The sequence below is a fragment of the Mangifera indica genome, chromosome 1 (genome assembly GCF_011075055.1).
Source record: "Mangifera indica cultivar Alphonso chromosome 1, CATAS_Mindica_2.1, whole genome shotgun sequence".
Classification (NCBI taxonomy): domain Eukaryota; kingdom Viridiplantae; phylum Streptophyta; class Magnoliopsida; order Sapindales; family Anacardiaceae; genus Mangifera; species Mangifera indica.
This window is the reverse complement of record NC_058137.1, coordinates 22,022,538-22,041,013: the sequence shown is the minus strand read 5'-3', so window position 1 is coordinate 22,041,013 and position 18,476 is coordinate 22,022,538. Positions and strand designations below refer to the sequence as shown.

The window sequence follows — 18,476 nt, the reverse complement described above, 5'->3', positions numbered from 1 at the left end:
AAAATTGTAACTTTTATCCCAAAATTCAAAACATTAACTTTCAAACGTAAATCCAAAATAATTAACATTAAGCCATATTAAATCATAAATATATAAAATAATTGTAATAGGATGTGAAAGCTAACCATTTCCCCATTTTTACATTGAAATGTGATTTGAAAGTTTCAAAACAAGTTCAACAACTACAACAAAGATTAACAACAATGGAGTGCAATGGAGAAATACATTTGAGAAGACGAACGAAATAGACAGAAAACTCACCTTATAAGGCTTGGAAGGTGAATGTGATAGTTTAGTAGTTGGATTTTTGGCCGGATAGTTGATAAAAACTAAGCTAAAATTTTGAAAATGACGATCCATGGACAAAAATTCAATTTATATATAAGGGTGTTTTTGTCAATTTATAATCTGTTGGCTATATTGTTTAGTTCTTGGCTAATTTCTATGCTCCATAAAATTATGGTTATTGTCATTAATAACCCCCGAAAATATGCTCGCACCCAAACAACTGTACCCGAAACCCGGATCTGTATTAGATAAAGTGGACGATTCCCTATACCCGATCCGGACAGAAAATATTTCGATTTCGAAATGTGGAGATTTGAGAAGCCCCGGCCCAGTATAAAATATAAATCGATTCAGATGTTCGTCAAATATTTTCCAAACAGAAGTCGCTGAGAAATTTGCTTTTGCCGTCCAGAATAATGCCACCAAATATTGTTTCCGAGGTGAGTTAACTCAGATCTAATCTAATTAGGTTTCTTTCAAAATTATTCTTAATGAATCATGAATTGTTCTTGTTGCAAGTTAAAATTAAATTTAGCTTTCTATTGTGTTCTGTTGCTGAGAAAAAGTAAAGAAGCGAGAGTTGTGAATCTGAGCTGTTGTTTCTGGAAGGTTTGTAGTTATAAGTATGTTGAATTTAGTGTTAGACATCCTTTAGTAGTTCTATTTTCTTCTTTACATTTCCAAGTAGAGACTTGAGCTCCTAAGGCTTTTACAAATAAGCAAATGTGTTATGTTTTGAAGGAATTATGGTTAAGTAAGTTTTGAATCGTGAGTGATCCGGCATTGATCTGTGGATTATTTATTAATCAATGCGACATCACTTTGGATGGAGACCTGGAGTGTATAGTGTTACTCGATTTGAAATGATTGAGAGGATTATGGATTTGTTTAGTGTTTCTAATGATGTGGAGCTTCTAGGAGTAGAGGAATTGATTGCTTCTTTGTGTTTTTGTGATGTATGGGTCACTTAGGTTGTGGCCCAGTGAGTCGGTTACATTTTTTTGGAAAAAATAATGAATTAATCAAAAGCATGGATGGAGACCTGGAGTGTATATAAAATGCTTGAGAGTATTATGGATTCGTGTAGTATTTCTAGAAATATGGAGCTTTTAGGACTAGAGAAATTGTTTGCTTCTTTGCGAGTCGGTGACATTTTGGAATTAGTCATTCATTATTGGTGTGAAATATTCATGTTTTGTATGCTTATTAAAAAATTGCAGATTTGAGGTTAACATAGTCCTGGTATCATCATAGGTGTTACTAAATGTTGTTGCCCCTTGGAGTGGTACTAGAATCATCCTCTTGGTTATGACTTATATTCTTTTGATCTGTTGGTGCCCTCTTCTTATTTGTCTTGTTTGACTAAGATCTCATTAATGCCCCAAGGACGATTAAGTTCCATTTTCCCAATTGGTTTGAATAGGTTGTAGACTTGTAGATCTGCCATGCAGTTAGTTGAAAACAATATCAGTTGGGTTCTTTGTTTCAGATTTATGTAATTTATAATCAGTTTCAATTGTAATTTGGTATCTTTTTTTTACAGGCAGGATTGTCTACAAGAGTTAGCCAATGGTGGGATGGCATTCCATTCTTTACCTCTGCAGTTGTGATTGTTTGTGGAACAATTTACTTGATCTGCTTGTTGACCGGATATGAGAAGTTTTATCAAATATGCTTCTTGCCATATGAACTTATATCAGAGTTTCAAGGTAATCCAATGGTTTATGCCTGTATCACTGTTAGTGTATTGGAAACATATTCATGTAGTTTCTTTATCAGATTGTGAAAAGTTGGCTTTTAGGATAAACTATTTTTCTTCTTTTCCCATTTAAGCTATAATGTTGGACCACTTTGAGAAATTTCTGAATCAATGAGAATAAGTCCTCAATATATGCAATAGGAAATTCCTTGTAAATTGCTTTTATTTTTTCTAAATAAATAAATTATATAATTTGTTCCTATAATTATATAATCTAATTTTCCTTTTATTTGTTTCTGTTTTTCTTTTCATGTATTATTTTCTATTATAATATTTTTGAAAAAAATATTATGAATTTGGACTTCTTCACTATATATGATGATTCTGTGTACATTCAGTGTGGTTGTATTGGAGCTATGCCAATTAATGCTAATTTATATTGTAATCTATATAATATAGTGATTATCATTAGAGATGGCAATAGGGCGAGGTGGGTTTGAATTTCCCATTCCCCGTCCTCATCCCTGCTCTTGCCTCATCTTCATCCTCGCCCCATCAAACTCACAATTTCCACAATGATACAACCAATGATTCGCCCCAAGCTTATGACAAATTTCACAAGAAAATCCTTTCGTATGAGTAGGATTGGATAAGAGTAGGAGTGAGCATGCATGGGCATTGTGAGTGATGGAGAGCAGTTTGGAGGCACAAAGATTATGTAAATCATAGTCACAACTATTGCAATGGTAGTTGAAGCCACAACCCTAGTGGCCACATGCTTTGTAGTTGAAGACGTTGACAACATATAGGGGTTTTGACGAGAGGGAGAAAGGGTTGAATGGAGAGGGTGAGAGGGGTGGTTGATTATCTGAGGCGTCTCGGAACATGAAATGTGGAGGGAGAAGTCGCAGGGTCTGCAAGTGTACATCCAGCCAGAACTTTATGCTTTGGGTTTGGGTTAGCCATAGCTGATGATGGTGTCTGAGTGTTGAATGGCTGAGTCTTCACAAATTGATGAAGAAGAAGATGCTTATTTTTTGTTGATGAAGAAGAAGAGTGAACTGGAGAAGAAGATAAAAAGAGAGATGTATCATTAACTTTAGAATAATGTGGCTATGGTGTGGCTGTATTGTTTCAGAAAGAAGGCAATGAAGAGGCAAATTATACAGGTATAAGGGGATTATAACAGGGTAGAGAGATATCTATCTCTGTCCCCGCTTGTAGGGATTTTTTCCCATCCCCTTCCCCTCTTATTTCAGGAAATCCACCCTCTTACAGGGTAGGGGCAGAACCCTGTTGCCATATCTATGTATCATGGCATCTCTCTATAGCATTAACAAAGTGTAATTAATTGTAGCTTGACCACTCTGAATTTTATATATATATATATATATATTCATTTACAAATGAAGGATTATTTGAATGAAGTTGATAGGATCTTTTACTAAAAGTGGGAAATGTTAGCTATAGCTTTGTTGAGATTGAACAAAATCTTTTTTTAATTTGTTCTAAAACCTGGTTATAGTCTGAAATTAAATCACTAATTAAAACTGTAGTATGGTATATGTTCATTGTTTGATAGTGAAGGGACATATATTTCACTTTTAGTTGAAGCCTTTTTTTGTGTTTGGTTAATAATTTATTTTTTTGTAAATGCATTCATTTCTGTCTCACAGTCATTAATCAACTGTTTATATTGCAGTTTACAGGATTTATACCTCCATTCTTTTTCATGGTTCACTGATGCATGTTATGTTCAACATGTTGGCCTTTGTTCCTTTGGGTTCTGAATTGGAGAGAATCATGGGCTCCATCCGCATGTTGTACGTGATAATCTTGTTGGCCACAAGCAATGCCATTTTTCATCTTATTATAGCTTTGCTGGGAGCCCACAATCCAATTCATCAATTTCCGTATCTGATGGATGAGTGTGCAATAGGCTTCTCAGGAATCATATTCTCTCTGATTGTCATAGAGACAAGTCTGAGTGGAGCCCAATCTAGGAGGTTGGTTTTGCCTTTTCTTACTATGAAATCAATTTTTTAGCATGATCTCTATCTTTCCTCATTTTATTCAATGAGGGTGAGTGGAAGGGGTCTGCTGACTTCTCTGTTTAACAGGGAGTCTTAGATGTTCATTTTTCTTACATGTGCTTTTTTTTACACATCATAGATAAAATATTTGTCATTTTCATGCAGTGCTCATATATTGGTTTCATTTGTTTTTGGGCAATGTACTGGTTCTGGAACTGACTAACAACTTCTTTCTGTTTTTTCTGTAGTGTGTTTGGTCTCTTCAATGTTCCTGCTATATGGTAAATGCAATAACTTGCTTTAGATGTTTGATTATCTCTTTTAATGAAACTCATTATTAACTTCTCAAATGTGGTGTTTATGACGAAAAAAATGTGCATTTAGGTATCCATTGATCTTATTGGTACTCTTCCAGTTTGTTATGCCAAATGTATCATTACTTGGACACCTATGTGGCATTTTGTCTGGATTTGCATGTATGCTCGTCTTTTCTCTTGTCTTCTTCTCTATATTGTTGTTAGCTCTGCTATATAATTTGAGGAAATCATAGAAAAGCTTTAATTCTGTCTCTACATTTTCAGATACCTATGACTTATTCAACTTCCTCATTCCTGGAACATCCTTTTACTCTTCCGTTGAGTCCTCCACTTGGCTTGTAAGTATTCTCATGTAGATTGGTTGCACTTTCATTTTCTATTAGATTTCTATATCTTTGTCCTATTATTTTATTCCTAAGTTACTTGCATTTGGGAGGAGTTGAAAATAGTTCTAGTGACTATGAATATTTGCGTCACTTTATTATTATGATATTTAACTGGGTCTTCGATTTAAATCTAGCGCTTGTCAAGAAAGGTTCCATTCTCACTTAGGTTTCGAACTTCCTTGTATAGGCCTATGGCACTTAGTTTTTGGCCATAATCTCTATTCATCCACACAATTGCAAATCGGCATTATAAAGTCCATTAAGATCTCTCAACAAAAACTTGTATCCTGATTTCTTGGGGTTGTTTACACAAAATATTTTCTGTATTTAACCGTATTTTGGGTTTGAAATTTGTGAATCAAAGATCAGAGTTTTACTTTAAATTTCTTTTATTCATACATGCAAGTTAAATATAATAGGTAATATAAACTGTTGGACTGTCTTCATCAAAATCATGTGATGCTTATCATAATTACCATGAGAAGTGTGGCATACAATTCTATGAAATTTGTATACATGATCGTTCTTTTGCTTTATCTGTCCACTAACAGCGCATATAGTCTAAATCAGTGTGATGTTCTGTTTGTGGATTTCAGTCCACTTGCACAAGGCGGCCTAAATTTATCTTGTGCACTGGCGGAAATTCTTCTGGCTACATTCCTACATATGCTGGCCAAAATACAAATTCCAGGTAAACATTGGCCTTCTATTCAACAGTCTACAATGATTCTCTGAAAGGATCTAACTTAAATTTTATTGAATAGTGGATTATTTTCTGGAACTATCTGGAGAAACTTGTATTCATGGATTCCACGGAGGGAAACATCTTCACAGGTATAAAGCTAATTACTTGAGTGAATTTTTAAGTTTAAAGTATTATAAATGTTTACTGTAGCCTGGTTTTTGTCTTGTCAAAGAGGGTTTCTACTTTCTAGGAGGGATTATTATGAAATGAATCTAAACTTGAGCAATTTTTCTTGAAATGGTAATTTTGAAGATCTGAAAATATCCACTTCTTTGGTCCTGCTATTTTTATTGTTTGCACCTGGTGTTATGGGATCTAATGTTTTAAATTCAATCTTTTGCATTTCTGCTGTTTAGACAAGATGCAACCTGGAAGTGTTGTTGACTGAATAGCTGTCAATTATGGACCTTTATGTAGTTGTGCATGGTAAAAAAAAACAATTGTGGTTGTTGAAATGGTTACGGATCCAAGGATAGATCAGAGTACCATGGCTGGAATGTGCAATATTAGTGCATTCTGTGTCAGTTTTCTCCTTGACCCTCATAACCTTAAATCTTTAATCAAAATGAGATTAATTGCTAATCTTTTCTTAATATAAAGCAGACAGCACAAGACAGCAGGTTCCCTGGGAGGGGCAGGACTCTTGGTCACACCCAAGGTCTTGGTAATCCAGGTTTAAATCTACAAGCTAGGCTTTTGGATAATAGCAGCCCTGATCACTCATTAGATGCGCCATCAATTGGTACAGGAGAACGGCTGTCCGATGGAAGGTATGAGAAACTTTTACAGTCAACCTGATCAACTTGATTTTAAGAAAACTTAATAATAATTATTAATATTATCATCATTTCTGGATGTAAGGGTTCAAATTTTGCAGTTTTTAACTTTTAGATAATTGTTTGTTGGTTGAGTAATTTAGCAAGCTAGTGGATGTGAATAATTTCTTTATATTTGAAAATTTGGAGTCATTTTAGTTGCGGCAAGTGCTTTTTTCCCCTCAGAAGACAAGATCAAACAAGAATAGCTACCTATTCAATATTGTCACCTTTACTAGTTATGATGTGATAGTGGTAGCATTTGCTGATTCTGTCTGTTTTAATGGTGATAATGGCCTGAATATGATTTGTGCGACAGGTGGATAAACCCATCTTTGAGCTGAGATACAGTTATTGTTTCAACTTTTAAAAGCAGAGTTGTCTCTTGATTATCAATATAAACTATTATTTTGAATCTCTTTTAAAGTTCCTTGAGCTTAACAGTTGATTTTAAGACTAGAGATTTTGTAATTAAGAGGCCATACGTTTGCGAATTGTGATATTTGGATTTACATTTCTGATTTAATTGTTCATTTTATTACAGGCAAGTGGCAGTGGACGATGCTGTTGCAGCCAGTCGTCAGGTTTTGTTTGTCAAAATAGATAGTTAATTTTTTTTTCCTTCCTTCGGTTCATCTACCTTCCTAAAACATTTCTGTGGTTTTATTGTTCACTAGATGCCGGTTTCAGTCATCTCTGATGAGGAAATCCAACAACTTGTTTCAATGGGTTTTGAAAAGGTAAAGATCACACATCTCTACATCCTAAATCATATAGATCTTTCTCATTATTTCTTTTTGCACAGATTTGTATGATCATCTTAAAAAAAAAACTTGGTGGTAAGGATTCTGAATCTAATTCCTTGATCTTATTTCAGACACAGGTAGAAGTCGCTCTAGCAGCTGCTGATGGAGATCTTAATGTAGCAGTGGAAATCCTCATGAGCCAGCAGGTACGTTTTTCAGTTATTCATATCTGGGCATTATTGTCAATCAATCTTCCGTTTTCTAACCCACAAAATTTATTTGATGGTCATACAGGGATAATTCACAAAGCAGAATCACCCATTTGACGTTTCTAATATCAAATCCCAGTTGCGATCAAACTGGCTCCAAATTTCATGTGCACATAAAGCATCTACATGAAATCCGCTCTTGTGGGAGCTGTATACATAGCCATTCTGACATGATCAATCGAGGTAAGAACTCAAATATATCCAGAAGTAAATAGTTTCAAGATAAAGTAACAAGAATGGTTTGTAAAAACATGTTTTGACCTCAGGAACCTTGTAGTTTTATTTAAAGAAAGTGAATGTTTTCTTTGTTTTGTAGAGTCCAGAATTCGTTAAGTTTTCGTGTAAAAAGCAAGCAGGAACAAAATATTAAACTGGTTCTCTGTGTGTGTGCGTGTGTTTAAATATTTGATTTGTTTTTAATCCATTTAAGGGTTCTAACTTTTATATCAAAGGGTAATGTGTTGATTGACTTGTTACAAATTCAAATAATTTAATCTAACAAAGCACAATACAACTCTGAAAATTAAAAAAAAATTAGTTATTATTATAAAAAAAAATGTATCATAACGGATTGTTTTCCCTTTCTTGAGCTTGAAGAAAGTTATCAGAAATGGAACTAGACCCTGTGCGAGTCATGGCTGTGCTTGTGGGTAGTATATCACAGATTCTCAGTCTTGCTCTCGATTTACCCTGCAACAAGATCAACCAACTTTCAGTTTCATCTTCCATGCTTTTATTAGCTTTTCTCTGTGTGTGTGTTTGAGGGCCAGATCAAAAGCTTTTTGTATCATTAGACCAACCTTCAAATTAGTACTACATTGGCGGGCAATATGCCCTTTCTCGCCGCACCTGTAGCAAGGGACAGGTGAATTTGTTCCAACACTAGCTTCGCAGGAATTTGGACATTCCTTGTATAAAATATAGCCTCAATCACATTAGTGAAATAGCGTTAGAGTATTTTGTTTCTGTAATTTTAAATCAGCAGAAGAATGACTTACAGAACCCAGATGGCCGGATTCCCCACAGTTGTAACAGGAAATTTGGTTTTGCGCTGTATCTGGAAATCCGACACAACAGAGATGACCAAACTTATGGCAGATGTAACATTGTATTTCCTGCACGTAAGTGAAGAAAATCGCTTTAACAGTGTAGAAGCATTTGCGCATTTGTCTATTGTTATTGACACATAATATTGCATCTAAAACAAAATGCTGACCTTCAGATCATCGGCACTGTAATCGCCCTGACACGAAAACATATCATGTCCTGAATCCCTGCATATTAAACATATAATAGAACTTGGGCTGATCTTCTGGCCGGTCTCCGGACAACCGTTGACAAGATGGTCTGTTCTGTTTCTGATAAAGCAATCCTGGCCCTGCCGACATCGAGGTGATCTCACAACGAGATATTATAAAATTTTGACCGAACGAATTGCTGGAAAAGGATCAATGCGAAATTAATGATGGAAAACATTGGCACATTTATGAACCTGTCTGCAATACTTCCAAATGTGATTGAATCTCCCACAAAGAAAGCATGCCTTCTTCCGCTTTCGCACTTTGCAGCTCGCTTCAGTGTGATTTTCTTTTCCACAAATTGAACATGTTACCCAGTACCAATCTGTAGGATCAAAGTATCTTGGTTTCCGCTGCATAAGAAATGAGGGGAAAAAAAAGAAATCATAAAAGAGTAATATTTTTAGACAGTGCATCAAATATGGACATCTCAACTTACAAGAAGCATCCGAAGCACAGCATTGTCTTTTGCATCATCTTCTTCCTTGGCAGCATCCACCTGAATCCAATTTCCGAGAAACTCCAAACATCATTTAAGAAACAATGGTCATATTTCTCATTATCTCTTATTAAGAGAAGAAACACATTTTTATTTTGGTGTGATAAATCATCTTATGAATTTAGTTGAAGGGCTCCAGGATTACCAGATATAAGTCACCAAAGAGATACAGAAGCATTTAAATTTTAAAGCAGGATAAAAGTAAAATTCATTGACAGCATTTCAAAGTATCAAGAATAGGAAGAAAGGATACATATTTGTAATGAAAAAGAATTGCTTTCTCCTTAGGCACATGTCTCTGCAACACGAAACAATGGTTTGCCTAGTATCACCAACAAGTTACTTCCTAAAAATGCATTTCTATAATTAAATTCCGTTTCTATCTTGAGACGCCAAAGCTCTGACCTTATTTCATTTTCTCATATTCCCATTGCATATAAACAGAATCCAAGTTCCTTCTAGAAACATTTAACAATTCTAGGCATCAGTTTTAGGGAAAGAAATTGATGAGTCATACAACCAAATTAAGGAAGAACAATTTGGTTCCTAGTTATGGCAGTTAATGATAAAAGCACCTTAATTTGCTATTAATCTCAAGTCCACTGATTGTCTCTAACGTTTTCAAGTTTTCGAAACAACAGATTACAGAAGAAGAGTCAAGCAGCTCCCATAGGGTGGATATGAAGTTCAAGAGGTGCATCAGAAAATAGAATTTTACGAACACGTACCTTATTCTGTTCTGTTCTTCTTTTCGATTTCTTTCTTCTCCTCCTTTTCTTCTTCACTACAACTACAGCCCCCACCATATCTTCAACGCCTCTGCTGCAGCTCACATCTGAAATTGCTCGGTCAGCTCCTGAGGATGGCAAGAATGGATCAATCAATTCAGAAGAATTCACCCCATCATCAACTCCTATTCCTTTTGTGGTTTCCACAGATGTAATTGTGCTGGCATCCTCTTTTTCATTCATGGCATCAATCTACAGCAAACCAACATAAATATATATTATTATAGACAATGCAAGCCATTCTGTTTTCAACTTGCAGGCAGAGATTCAACTCCCTTTGCAGCGACCCACTTGTGATATTATATGCTACCAAACATATGCCAATGGTATACAATTACTCTTCTCCATATTTTTAGCCAAAAAAATAAAGAATACTAAATGTAAAACCGCTACCAAAAATAACCCAGAGCATCTATCAAAATACACATAACTATGAGTTAATTGGTAATATCAACTATTATCAAGCAATTCTATCTACCCGTGCATGTGGCTCAAAAAAGAAGGAATGTATGAAACCTAGCTGAAAATTGTGGTTGGCAATTGAAGTTACATTTAGAAAGCATATGATGAAAGTTCAACTTACCACAAAATTTTGGGGTTCAATCATTTCTGACATTTGAACTGATTCTGGTTTTGATGCCTCAACTATTTCCACAGCTTCCTCTTTGCCTAGCTCATCTTTCTCCTTTGCAGCATTAGCCTAAAAAGTAAAAACACGATATGTAGCTCCAACAAAGCTCATCAATTGATAAATTAATAGCAAATTAATTAAACAATCAATAGATTGAAAATTAATAGCCATTCAAATGAAGCAGCAAGTATCAGCATATTGTGCATCGAGCATTTTCTTTGTCTAGCTCAGCTTTTCCCAAGAACCAAACAAGCAATAAAATAAACTATGGTTCAAACAGAAGGCATCAAGCATTTACATACTTTAGCTCACATTTTCCCCAGAAACAAACAGAAAATAAGACATTAAATATACAGAAACAAAAGCAAATCCACATACAGTGGCATCCTCTTGATTTAAAGCCTCAGCTTCTATCATAGCTTTAAGGTTTTCAAAGCCTCTCAAATCAGAAATAATTCTATACTCAACACCCTTCGATCTCCATTTCATTTGCTTTATATCTCCTTCTGCTTCATCTTCTGAGCTTTTTATCAAAATGATGGGGTTCTCCATTTTTATGTTCTTCACACTGTTATTTCCTCTCATTTCCTGGAAATTTAATGGTAAATTTAGGAAGCTGCAACTTAGATTCTTATACAATGAATAGGCTTTGGACAAATTTGCTATTTTTGAGAGCTTTTGGACATTTCTGAAAAGTAGTGAAAATTCACATTTATAAAATACAAATAAAAATTGGCAATATTTTAAAATATTTAAAAAAAAAGTATTAATGTGGCAAACCAATCGCTAATTATAGCCAGAGAAATTTTTTTTAAGATATAAAGAATAAAAAAAGAAAAATTAATGTGATTTAATTTCTTTGGTTGTTGATTAGATTTAGTTTTTATTACAAGAACAAATATGTCATACAGGTTATAAAAAGAATCTCATCAAACAATTTTTAACTTCCTAAAAATGCATTTCTATAATTTAGTTCTTCATCTATCTTGACACACCAAAGCTCTGACCTTATTTCATCTTCTCATATTCCCATTGCATATAAACAGAATCCGAGTTGCTTTTAGAAACAGTCAACAATTCTAGGCTTCAGTTTGAAAAGAAATTGATTAGTCACACAACCAAATTCAGGAAGAACAATTTGCTTTCTAGTTATGGCAGGTACTGACAAAATCACCTTATTTCGCAATTAATCTCAAGTTCACCAATTGTCTCTACAGTCTTCGAGTTTTAGAAACAACACATTACTGAAGAAGAGTCAAGTAGCACACACAGGATGGATACGAAATTCATGGGGTGTATCAGAAAATAGAATTTTATGAACAAGTACCTCATTCTGTTCTGTGATTCTTTTCGACTTCTTTCTTCTCCTCCTTTTCTCCCTCGCTCCAACTGCGGCCCCTACTGTATCTTCAATGCCTCTGCTGCAGCTCACATCTGAAATTGCTCGGTCAGCTCTTGAGGATGGCAAGAATGGATTGATCAATTCAGAAGAATTTACCCCATCATCAATTCCTATTCCTTTTGTGGTTTTGCCAGTTGTAATTCTGCTGGCATCCTCTTTTTCATTCACAGCATCAATCTACAGCAAACCAACATAAATATTTATTATTATAGACAATGGAAACCATTTTGACCCCCAAAGGTGTTGATAAGAGTATTAGGCCTCTGTTTTCAACTAATAGATAGAGATTCAACTCCCTTTGCAGCCACCCACTTGTGATATTAGACGCTACTAAACGTAACCAATGGTATCCAGTTATTGTAACCTCCACTGGTACATCTCAAGGGCAATTTGGTCATTTTATATGTATTCACAGATATGTTTAGTGACATCTTCCTTTAGAGGACGATACTTTTGGAGGGGTATTACAAGTACTCCTCTCGATACCTTTAGCTAATAAAAATAAATAACTCTAAATGTACAACCTCTACCGAAACTAACACAGAGCATCCATCAAAATACATACAACTATGATTAATTGGTACTATCAAGCAATTCTATCTACCCATGCATGTGGCTAAAAAAGAAGGAATATATGAAACCTAGCTGAAATTTATGGCTGTCAATTGAAGTTACATTTATAAAGCATATGATGGAAGTTCAACTTACCACAAAATTTTGGGGTTCAATCATTTCTAACACCTGAACTGATCCTGGTTTTGATGCTTCAACTATTTTCACAGCTTCCTTTTTGCCTAGCTCATCTTTCTCATTTGCAGCATTAGCCTAAAAAATAAAAACACAATATGTACCTCAAACAAAGCTCATCAATGGATAAATTAATAGCAAAGTAATTAAAAAATCAATAGATTGAAGATTAATAGCCATTCAAATAAAGTTGCAAGTATCAGCATATATTGCATCAAGCATTTTCTTTGTCTAGCTCAGTATTTCCCAAAAACCAAACAAGCAATAAAATAAACTATGGTTCACACAGAAGGCATCGGGCGTTTACATACTTTAGTTCACACTTTCCTCAGAAACAAACAGAACATAAGACATTAACTATACAGAAACAAAAACAAACCCACATACAGTGGCATCCTCTTGATTTAAAGGCTCGAGCTTTTTCTTCTTCTCCATCTTGTTTCTTCTCACGAGAGCCTCAGCTTCTATCATAGCTTTAAGGTTGTCAAAGCCACTCAAATCAGAAATAATTCTATACTCATCTTCACAAACCGCACCGTTTCTACTCTTCTTGGCCCTTTTTCTCTTCTTCGTCCTCGCTGAACCCTCCGCCTCCGTCATTTCTTTTAAGTTTTCAGAGCCACTCAGATCAGAAATCATTCTATACTCATCAACCTTCGATCTCCATTTCATTTGTTTTATATCTCCTTCTGCTTCATCTTCTGAGCTTGTAATCAAGATGATGGGGTTCTCCATTTTCACGATCTTCACGCTGTCATTTCCTCTCTTGTTTTCCAGGAAATCTAATGGTAAATTTAGGCAACTGCAACTTGGATTCTTACTCCATTAATAGGCTTTGGACAATTTTGCTAGTTTTGAGAGCTTTTGGACATCTCTAAAACATAGTGAAAATTCACATTTATTAAATAAAAATAAAAATTGGCAATATTAGTATAAATTTAGAATATATCAAAAACATTAATGTGGCCAAACAAACCAAACACTAATTATGCCAAAAGCCAGAGAATTTTTTTTTTAAATATAACGAATAAAAAATGAAAAATTACTTTCATTTAGTTTCTTTGGTTATTTTCATTTTATCAATTAAAAATGTTTGGGGTGTAAATGTCAAATTTAAAACCTGAAGGGCGGTCCGATTATTGAAAACTGAAGCAAATTTTATGCTCTTTTAATTTCAGTAAAATATCAGTGACATTATCTTGTACGAGATTGCGGAGTGGGGACCAGCCACTGCTAATTTTGATTTCGGCCGTACGATCAGTTAAGTGGGCTAAAACCAGGCCAGGCCTGACACAACTGCCGCCTCTTTCGTTTATTGTAATTTTTTAACACCTGTAAAAATTAGTTTATTTAGTTTCTCACACGTGTCATATCCCAATTGATAGATGACCTTAGCATATCGTTTTTTGATTCAAGGATCTTGTGAGTTTATGCCTAAGATGCGTGAAGCAGAGGTGATCACATTTCAATATCAAACTTTGATTTGTCTCTAATGATGGTAATTTTGATCTAATTTTAAAGATTTTGACTCCCTTTAAACTTAACAAAAAAGAGATTTCAAATAGAAACAAAGAAAAGAATAGAGACAGGGATGCATGTATCCCTTCCTCGTCCCACCCCAACCTTGTCTCTGTCCCCATCCCTATTCTAGTATCCATCTTCGTCTCTTTATATTAATATATTTATTTAAAATATTAACATATTTTTATAATTTAAAATTATTTTTGTTTTTTAAATTTATTTAAGTTTTTATTGACGTATTAAAGTGATTAATATATTATATTTGTAACATTTGAAATAATAGATTAATTTTAATTTTACTTAATTTTATTATTTAATATATTTATATTGTGTTTAGAGAGTATAAAGAGAAGATTTTTTCTTGCAAATACAGAAAGAAAATTTTTTCCTGCAGAGACGAGAAGGGGATGGAAAAGAGATTTTTCTTCGCACGGAGGAGACGAATAATCATTTTCATCCTTGTAATAAAGATGGGTAGGAGATGGGGATTGATATCCTCTTCGGAGATGGAGACAAGTATTATATCCTCTCCCCATTGTCATCCCTATTTGCCTGATTAGTGACGATATCAAATCAAATTCTGATTAATGTTTGGCTTTCAATTAGAGAAATTTTAATTCTTTCATATTGTCATACTATAAAACTACCACAACATATTTTAAATATATAAATAAATATATATTTTATGTATATTATTATATGAGTAAATATTTGAAATTTAAAATAAAATAATATCATTAAATGATGACATATATAAATATATATCTATTTATATATGTAAAATAAATACGTATAGTATTATTTATTGTGATATTAGAGTTGATTTTATCAATAAAAGCAATGTTATATGTACACATTAAAAATATATAAAATGAATATATAAATAATGTATTATTATATAATTGAATGTTATTTTATCTTTAATTTAAAATTATCCAATTATAAGATGACACATCTTCTATATACTATAAATACATATACAAGCTACTTTTATGCTCTTTTTATTCAATAATTTATTTATTTATTTTTTGGTTACAATATTATTCATCAGCCAACCAAAACGGACTAAAGCTAAAAGTAATCAATATTTAAAATTGATTTGATTCAAATTCAATCTCATCTAAAGCATTGATAAAACCAGACAAATCTTGTTTTAAGGTTTTTCAAATATAAAATTTGTTTTATTAATAAATTTTAAATATTAAATTTACAGTAAAAATAATTTACTAATATATATATATATATATATATATATATATTGTAGTTATACTTATTAATTATTATTGTCCATAATTTTACTATATTTTTAAAAACAAAAACATTAATATGATAAAGATTTTTTTTTCGAAATTACTAATAAAGTTTTAGTGGCATAAAATAAAGCAGCAATAATTTCCCCAATTATCAAAGGGACGTATTGAGTTATGATCATCTACATATTATTACTCATCATGTATTTGTAATGTTATAGGGAGTATTTTGACTAGAGGTACCCTTTTTTGACACAAAAATAAGTAAATAAATTAATACAAATATTTTATTTATAAGGTTGTTTTACCAGAATTAGAAATGGTGAATTTTATATTACAAAGGATGGTATAGATAAAGTTATCGGGATAATTGATTAAAATATTTATTAAAAAAATACAAATATAAAGTTAGTAATTTATAAATGGGCAAAGGACTATTTTCCACTAAAATTTTAGCCAAAATTCAAAAACACATCCACATTATATGAAAAACCTAAATACCCACTTATGGACTAATTTCTGTTAAATTTTTTTATTAGAGACAAAGGTTAAACAATTATTTTAACAATAATATTAAAAAATATGTAATTTTATATCATTCTACCCCCCCCCCCCCCCCCCCCCCCCGAATTTTGAAAATTGACTTTCACATCAACTTTGAAAAATCACCATTTTCCCCTCAGGGTTTCCAATTTTTAAGGTTTTTATTTTTTACAACTGGAGTTGGCTTTCCCCACTCATCTTTCATCAACGACTAAAGAAGAAGGAAGGGCGATCACCCATCTTTTGTTCAATGCTCGGACAACCACCCATTTATCACATTTGAACAACACTTAGGCGATATTGCACAATTCATTGATCTCAGTCATGACGCTCGATTCAGCAACGATGACAACGGGATGATGTCAGATGAATATGAGAGACATTGGGATGACGACGATAGACGCTCGAATGATGTCAGGGAGACTAATCGAGCAAAAGAAAAGGAGATGTTGGTCGAGATCCGAGTCTCCGAGCATCAGACAAAAGATAGGTGGTCCAAAAGAAGGGAGAGGGATGGTTGGATAGTGTCGCTTGTTGGAAAGGGAGAGAGTAGCCGAAAAATAGAAACCCTAGGGAGAAAAGTGAATTTCTAAAATTAATTTTAGGCAAAAATTGTTAGTTTTCAAACTAAATGGGGGTTTTTCTTATAAATTTTTAGAGTTTTATGGTTTAAAGGTAAAATGATGATTTTACCCTTCCCTCTAACCCAAAATTTTAACAGAAGTTAGTCAATGGGTAAGTGTTTAGATTTTTCATCTATTATGGATGTGTTTTTGAATTTCAACTAAAGCTTGGATGGAAAATAGTCCTTTGCCCTTAATAAATCAGGGTTTAGGGTTTGTGTTCAACCTTGCCGTCAGCATGTGTCATGGATAAGGAAGATTTGAAGTGATAATAGAGTTTAAAATAGGAAAGAAGATTAATACATAAAGGGGATGTTTAGTTTAAAAAATATTTTGTTATCAAAATCGAAAAATTAAATTGAAGATATATTACTTTAAAAATTAATGAGTATAAATTATTATTATATTTGATAAAATTTTGTAAAAATTGGTAAATATAAATAATTATTGTATTTAGTTAGAGATAATAAAAAAATACTAGTATATTATTTTACTTAAATACCTTTAGGTATAATTATTCTAAAATATTTTTTATGTTATTTGTTATATTAATTGAAAATAAAATTATTTTTTCTTTAAAAAATTAATAAATAAATATATAGTTATAATAAAATTAAGATTACCTTAGTAATCTTTTAATATCTAAGATAGATGTGATAATCAAATTATCTTTTATATTACTTACCAAGGTTTTCAAAACCGGACCGGAATAAAAACCGTTTTAAGTATCGGTTTCGGTCGGACCAGTTGAACCGTTTGAACTGGTCGATTGGACCGTTTGAACCGGTTTTATGTAAAAACCTAAAAAAATTATGTTTAATTAGTAATTACATATGCTTTATACAGTAAATTTTATATTGTGCGTACTTTTTAATGTTCACAATTAACAAAATATATGTATTATTGAACATAAATATAATAAGTAATAACAATTAATTTTGCATCAAAACAAAACATATACATAAAACAAATCCAATTCTACAAACACATACACTATTAATTATTGAACACTAAAACAAATCAGAAATATAATATATGCATTAAATAAAATATAAAATCAACCAATCAACATAACCATTATGAAACAAATAATATTCAATTCAACATTTAACAAAACATATCAAAAATATAATTTGTTTAATATAAAGTTTAATAAATGAATAATTAGTCATTCTTCATTATCAATAATGATAAAAGATCCTATCATCGCTTCTGTTGCACTCTCTATCAATTGTTTATCTTCTACACCATCTTCTTCAATAGTATTATCTACAAAATTTATAATTAAATATTTTATTTTCTTTCAGCCTAAAAAATCAATCATTTATATAAGTATGTAAATATTTATATAAGTACTAAAAAAATATTTTTACCTGAGAAATTATGTGACAAATCATAATTTGTTGAATCATTATTGATAGGAATAGATCCCTCTCCATAAAGCATTTGATCCAATTCATCTGCATTAAGTTCACCGAACTCCTCTTCCTCATCTACTATCCAGAAGTCTGTTTTATCGATACTTTCATAATCAATTGGGTCAAAATTTGATTTCTTGTAACATAACCTAAATAGCCAAAATGATAAAAAGTAAAGATTAAAGAGCATTAAATAGGGTACATGTAAAGTTGGAAATAATCATTAAACATGATAAAATAGTGTAAATAAAAATATTTATAAATGTAATGAAACATAATTGATAATTGTGTTACCTGTTTTGCAATCGTAAGTTATAATGAATAAAAACAAGATCATTTACACGTTGATGCTCCAATCTATTTCTCTTCTTAATATGTATGCGTTCAAAAACACTCCAATTACGCTCACAGCCTGAAGATGTTGAAGTTTGACTAAGAATTTTAATTGCAAACTTCTG

General features: G+C 32.6%; 2 protein-coding genes across 4 annotated transcripts; one reads left to right on the top strand and one right to left on the bottom strand.

Annotated features, from left to right (window-relative positions):
* The first annotated feature begins 558 nt into the window (after positions 1–558).
* LOC123215820 (rhomboid-like protein 15) lies at positions 559–7,676 on the top strand. Of its 2 annotated transcripts, none has more exons than XM_044636074.1 (13): positions 559–728; positions 1,832–1,997; positions 3,690–3,993; positions 4,269–4,301; positions 4,405–4,496; positions 4,602–4,675; positions 5,320–5,414; positions 5,488–5,557; positions 6,069–6,238; positions 6,828–6,867; positions 6,961–7,023; positions 7,161–7,235; positions 7,324–7,676. In XM_044636074.1, the coding sequence occupies exons 1-13, from the start codon at positions 705–707 to the stop codon at positions 7,327–7,329; spliced, it is 1,212 nt and encodes a 403-aa protein (XP_044492009.1). In that variant the 5' UTR covers positions 559–704; the 3' UTR covers positions 7,330–7,676. The 2 variants fall into 2 exon arrangements, with proteins under 2 accessions (XP_044492009.1, XP_044492017.1); XM_044636082.1 differs by having other exon boundaries at positions 566–728; positions 6,072–6,238.
* A 31-nt stretch (positions 7,677–7,707) lies between these two features.
* On the bottom strand, positions 7,708–13,519 carry LOC123215806. Of its 2 annotated transcripts, XM_044636054.1 has the most exons (12): positions 13,051–13,519; positions 12,625–12,741; positions 11,842–12,093; positions 10,893–11,102; positions 10,467–10,583; positions 9,824–10,075; positions 9,036–9,095; positions 8,791–8,949; positions 8,515–8,676; positions 8,297–8,413; positions 8,099–8,206; positions 7,708–7,988 (listed from the first exon to the last, which is right to left on the bottom strand). In XM_044636054.1, the coding sequence occupies exons 1-12, from the start codon at positions 13,396–13,398 to the stop codon at positions 7,860–7,862; spliced, it is 2,031 nt and encodes a 676-aa protein (XP_044491989.1). In that variant the 5' UTR covers positions 13,399–13,519; the 3' UTR covers positions 7,708–7,859. The 2 variants fall into 2 exon arrangements, with proteins under 2 accessions (XP_044491989.1, XP_044491997.1); XM_044636062.1 differs by lacking the exon at positions 10,893–11,102 and having other exon boundaries at positions 13,051–13,518.
* Between the last annotated feature and the right edge of the window lie 4,957 nt (positions 13,520–18,476).